Source organism: Ixodes scapularis, unplaced genomic scaffold (assembly GCF_016920785.2).
Source record: "Ixodes scapularis isolate PalLabHiFi unplaced genomic scaffold, ASM1692078v2 PGA_scaffold7__128_contigs__length_106722199, whole genome shotgun sequence".
NCBI lineage: Eukaryota > Metazoa > Arthropoda > Arachnida > Ixodida > Ixodidae > Ixodes > Ixodes scapularis.
Genome location: NW_024609882.1, coordinates 887,714 through 893,642, shown reverse-complemented (window position 1 = coordinate 893,642; position 5,929 = coordinate 887,714). Strand labels below are relative to the sequence as shown.

The 5,929-nt window shown below is 48.8% G+C and overlaps 1 protein-coding gene across 1 annotated transcript; it reads left to right on the top strand.

Moving 5' to 3' along the window:
* Positions 1-2,076: 2,076 nt before the first annotated feature.
* Positions 2,077-5,127, top strand: LOC8027350 (probable DNA-3-methyladenine glycosylase). The gene has a single exon (XM_042286396.1). It carries the CDS (start codon positions 2,199-2,201, stop codon positions 2,955-2,957), a length of 759 nt encoding a protein of 252 aa, XP_042142330.1. The 5' UTR covers positions 2,077-2,198; the 3' UTR covers positions 2,958-5,127.
* Positions 5,128-5,929: the final 802 nt, after the last annotated feature.

Sequence of the window (5,929 nt, the reverse complement as noted above, 5' to 3'; positions counted from 1 at the left end):
AACGCAATCAATTCGAACCCACTACTGCAAAAAGTTACTATAAAGTCTTCCTCGTGTCATGATATATCTCCCACTAAATTTTATGCCGATTGGAGATTAAGTTTTCACAAACGCCGAGTCAAGAAGGTAGGAGAAGCTCCTCCCACAAGTGTGATGCGCCCGTTTCAAATCTCTCCGCAGTCGAAAGAAGAGTTCACTGGAAACGCTCCTTGTTCCGCTTCAATGGATTCCAACTTGTCTCCGATCCCACTTTTTAAGGAACAGTCGAGGATACGTCTCTAACACAGCTGTGTTAGAGACGTATCCTCGACTGTTCCTTTTTCTTCTACTTTGAAACTTCCTCTTTTCCTGCCTCAGTCTCGGCTAACATCAGAATGGTTAATTTCCACCAGCTCGCCTGCGCACTCACTACAATATCACAGAAACGGTGGTACGCTATTGGATGCGGAGGTGGCGGAGGGATATTTGATTCCCTTTGAGGGGCATTTGCCGCTACCTTCTTAAACTGTAACTGACTATAGCTACGATGGAGTCCCTAACATCCCTAACAAGGGTCCCAATAATCCCCGCGAAGCCTTTTTGGACGAGCTTTTACGGACGCCGAAGATCTGTGTCTGAACAATGGTTCTCAAATATCTCGGCATACTCAGTCAGAAAGAAAGCAAACATATAACAAATCTTATGGCCATTAGCAACCGCCAAATGCGCTTGGAATTCTTCAACTCATTTGGCGCACCGCATAGGGGTTCACGGTGCGACATTCTTCACGGAAGTGCTCGACTGTTGATTTCTTCAAAACGGTTTGTATGTTTGAATGTGCCTATATGATTGCAGGATAACTTCATGCGATATTGTAATAGTCGAATCCAAGCGTGTAGGGACTTGATCACTTCGTGCGGTGCTGTGGGTCAGTACAGCTATAAAGGGATAAGATGTGTTCGATTTTAGTTTTTCGACGGCGTCTCCCAGTTTTACCTCGCGTAATCAAGCGTAATAAATAAATAAAAAAAAAAAAAACAACCTGAAAAAAGGTAATTTCGGTAATGGACGGATTAAACATGTAACAAACTTCAAGGAGGTTATAAGTACTAGGAGGGCGCACGTTGCAATATTGGTGAAGCCTAGTCATAAAAAGTTTAAACGATGTTGTGGCCAACGTGACCGTAGATCTCTCTGGCGGTTGGTGCGCGTGACATGTCATGTGTGGGATGGATGGTTGCTTGTAGAAGGATTCCTTGTAGGCTTGCGCGCGCTGCGTCCGGTAGGTTTTATCATATCGAAGGCTAGCTACGGTCACGTGATGTGGTCACATTGGCCTGATAAGGGAGGAGGGTGAGGAGGAAAATGAGAAAGAGGCGAGGCATCAAGGGAGCATGGCTTGTGGAGGCTTACGCGGCTGACGTCATGCCCTCTCCTACCCTTCCATCCTCCTTGAACAAACTTGCTGACCAGCAACAATAAGGTAAAGTTGCGAGCTCGGTGTACGCGAACTTATTGATTGTTACAGCGTGCCGACTCGTACACAAGCGAGACCCCACAGGTTCGCAGCGTCGAGATTCCCGGCACTGGCTTGACCACGTACCTCGAAACGCTAACAGAAGGCTCGAGTACAAAAAGAAACAAGCATGTGTCAAGACAAGCTTTACGTATGGTTCGGGCTTGTGCTGAAGCTTCGAAGTGTGGCCATCTAGGTTAGTTTAGAGACCCAAAAAGATGCGCTTGGGACCAGGAAACATGAGATAACGGTTATTTATAATCCACGCTATGATCTCTTCTCGACGTGTTGGATCGAAACCGAAAACATGCCGCTCTCCTTCCCTGTGCAACGCGCGCAGTGTTGCTCGGAGGGATTTATGGAAGTAGCCTATTTCTCGAGGACGTTCTCATTTTTCACAGAAATAGAGGTTTGCCTTAAATTTCACAATGTAAAATGCACCACCAAGGTGGCAACACCTTTGTTGTTGATAAACAATTATTAAAAAAAAAAAAAAAAAAGTTTAACGTCGACTAGGTGGCGCAAGACGCCGCCCGATTCGTACGCAGCCTTAGTTATATATCCTATCATTTATCGGCCATTATTTTTTTGCACTGTTTTTTGTTTGACCAGGAACGAAGTACGAATGTGGTACGAATAGTACGAAGCTGCTCCGCGAGTTGCTGGTTAACTAGCTGAGCACTGCACTGACTGCACTCGCAACATGAACAGCGAGTTAACGCCCAAGGGTGTCAAAAGAGCCCTCGGACATGAAGGCGACGTGCTTGAAGAGCCGACGAAACACCGGATGGTTGCAGTGCCGCTATCGTTTCGACTGAACCGCTCTTTCTTCGGCTTGTCCTGCGAACGGCTGGCGCGGGCCCTGCTGGGCAAAGTGCTGGCGCGACGACTGCCAGGCGACACCCTGTTGCGCTGCAGGATCGTCGAGACCGAGTGCTACCCGGGCCGCGACGACCGGGCGTCTCACTCATTCCAGGGCCGACGCACCGAGCGCAATGAACCCATGTTTATGGAGGCCGGCACGGCCTACGTCTACATCACGTACGGCATGTACCACTGCTTTAACATCTCGAGCGAGGGCGACGGCGCGGCCGTACTACTGCGGGCCGCAGTGCCCATCGAGGGCCTCGAGATCATGCGGACGCTGCGAGGTGCCAGACGCAAGGACTGCGGTAGGGGCCTCAAGGAGCGCGAGCTGTGCAACGGGCCGGCCAAGCTGTGCCTGGCCATGGCCATCGACAAAGCGGCGCTGAACAAAGAGTTCCTGCCGGACAGCCAGACCCTATGGCTCGAGCGGGACGGCGGTGACGTGGAGGCCCGCGACGTGGTCGTGGCAACGAGGATCGGCATCGACGGGGCGGGCAAAGAGTCCGCGGATAAGCCACTTCGCTTCTACGTCCGCGGCTGTGCCTGCGTCAGTGTGCGCGACAAGAAGGCCGAGGCCTTGACCTTGCCGTCGTGACCCACGGTTTAGGCACACCATCGGGCCAGGGTGCACTACGGGTTTTACTAGTCAATCAGGGGGCACAGTTCGCAAGCACAAGAGCAACTGAAAGAAGTTTTCCTGTCTGCACTGTCACCGAGATTTTCTCAATGTCGCGCAAAAGCTCAACGGGGCCATGCGCCCCATGCATTTACATACCTTGTGCCTCAACTTAGCCTATGGGGCATCAGTGAATCACTGAAAGAAAGGGGAAAAGGAAAGAGCTTATAGGAAGGACACATTGATATTTATTGTACTTGGGAGATAGCAATGTATGGCGTGCTAGTGTTGGGGTAAAGCTTGACGCCCATGCAACCCATGCACTCTTACAACAGTTTCACATTTTGTTATACGAATTGTGCTAGAGTTAGTTGTTTAGCTTTCCAAATGTGAATGACTGATCAATTATCATCCCTTTTAGATGGAGTGATGAAAAACAGTACTTAATCTTTCTTTTGGGGAACCTGTTCAGGACAAGCATTGTCGTCTCCCTTACACATGCTCTGGTCGCACTGCCATTTGCTAGTGGCAGACGAAGAAACGTTGACTAACAATGGTGATATGATCTGGGTCTGTAAGCCTGCTTCGCTCTTTAGTCACAGTCAGATCGACATGTACATCAGCCACCAGCGGTAAGGTAAAGGGTTCATTTTGGAACTTGCTGCTGAATAGATTTTGCACCAATTTGCAGTGTTAAGGTACACAAAGAACAATCACTTGTGAAAACAAGGCTTCCAAAACACGAAAGCAACCCTTGGCAACGGAATGGACCTAGAGAGTAAGCCTTCGAGCAAGTCAAGACTGGTTCTGTCAAGGGGAAAGGGTTGAGCAGGTTTCTCTAAAAGAACTTGCTATTGACTAAAATTTTTGTGAACTGTACTGTCCCTCACACAGGCGATAGTGTACAGTACTATCGCCGCTAATGGCATCAGTACGTGGCTATCACATCTTGCACACGAGTGTGATCAAATGAAATGCTACATGAAGCCACACGCTCATGCAGGCAGCTTTGACTGGTGCCATGCCATAGTGATGGTGCAGCGCATTTAGAAAAAATATTTTAAACGCATAGCCTTTATAAGGCCCCACCTAGCACTTCCCGGTGGCCGTCTGTCCAAAGTAGCCTCGGTGAAGGAGCAGCGAGGCAAAAGCGAGGAGGCCAATGTGGGCACTCGTAGGCAATCTCATCTAGAGTAACTAGAAGCAAAGCATGCAGTTACTCTCATCCCACCTTAACCTGAATATCTTTGTCAAGATCCCAGTTCTTGGATTTCCACCGAGAACGGTCGCTCAATACATCTGTTCGTGCAGCTACTTGTCTTTCCTCACAGCGGCCCTTGCGTGCGGGCCGTGTGCGCTGCTGCCCAAGATCATGCCACAAAGGAAGAGGCCCCTTACAGAGGAGGAAGATTTGGCCTGTAAACACCGTCGTGGCAAACAAGTTTGTCGGCAACCTACTCGAGAAATTAAGGTGCAACATAACGACTGTTTATGGAGCGAAACTGGCCGTCTTTATATAGTATGCTCAAAATATTTCCCTTATGTCCCTCTTTTACCACCCTAATGGTGCCCCAAAAGGTTTGAGCACCTTTCAAAACAGTCTTTTTGCTGCTCTTTCTTTAAATTCCTAGTTCGAGAGTGTTTTTGGTGTGAAGTTGCGAATGCATGGCAAGAGCGAGCGTGAACATTTCTTCCAGCAAGGAAACCATATTCTTTTGACTCGAACTAAGTTAGGGTGACCTACATCGAGTTCCCAAAACATTGCCTTTGTGCCCACTGTGGCTTATTCTTTTGCCCCAAGTTCGCACCAACAAGCTTCCCCCCTCCTCTTCCTGGTGGCACCCTTTGTTACCCCAAAGTTCACACCAGGATATCCTTGAACCAAGTCTCCAACAGGAGGCACCACTTCTTTGTAAAGCAGTGGCTTGGATTTCACAAAAATATTGTGACATATAGCCTGAGAATCGCAGAGAACCCGGATACTTGCAGACACAAAAGCCTACCGTTTTTGTCTGTACGAGCAAATAAAAGCATGTAAAAGGCACGTTCAAAAGCCATGTGCTCGCTCTGCACCCATATTTTTCGTAAGCACTCCAGACCAACTGCAGACGTTTGTGAGAGGGAGTAATGGGGTAATGACGACTCCAGCAAAGTCGACGTCACCTAGCGGCCAGAACAGAAAGCTTTGGCGGCAGGTTCGCTCGCCAGCCTTCTCGAGCACTGATCTCTCTGGATCGCGCTTCCCTGCTTGGTCGCTGCTGCGTTAGTGAAGTCATCGGACAGCTATCTTGCTCATTGGCAAATTGCGGTTTTGCTAGCGCTGCAGATGCTGGCGGCAGCGTGCTGATGACACGTGTTCTACTCGTTCGTCGTCGTTCACGGAAGAAGTTTTTTTAAGACCCTGTGTAAGCGGTGAGACTTGCCGTTGAGAACTGGAAATTTTTACAAAAACGCAGTGCCACAGGAAAAAGGCACATCTTGTCGAAAGCAAGTTTCGCTGGTCTCTCGGCGTTGTCAAAGCTTCCTTGGCACGCAGAAGTGCTGCGTCTCTGTGCCTTCGCACTCTTGGATACCAATCAATATTTGACGCCGCGTGGATGTGTTTTGCAAGTACAATATGCGTGAAGCTGTATATGACTGGAGCAGCGTTTTACTTTACTTTGACGACTGTTTTTGTAACTCGCAGTCCAAAAACGAGCTTCATCCAGCGTCCAATGGCGACGGAAGAGGGGGAAAGGTACGTCTTTTCTTTTTTTAAGTCGTTAAACAGTTTACAGAATACCGGGCACACAGCTCCTCATCGCTGATTAGTGGTCTGGTTCATTATCAACAATTGCAGCACGTGACATCAAGTTTGAGTGCAGCTCGCCTAATTGTGATTGGTCAACCAATTGCACACGACCGTATAGGCCGCGCCTAAAGATTTCCAATCTCGCCGTCATGTACTTTTG

What these genes read in the sequence shown, in the direction of transcription:
- LOC8027350 (XM_042286396.1), top strand. Translation starts at nt 2,199, where the DNA reads ATGAACAGCGAGTTAACGCCCAAGGGTGTCAAAAGAGCCCTCGGACAT.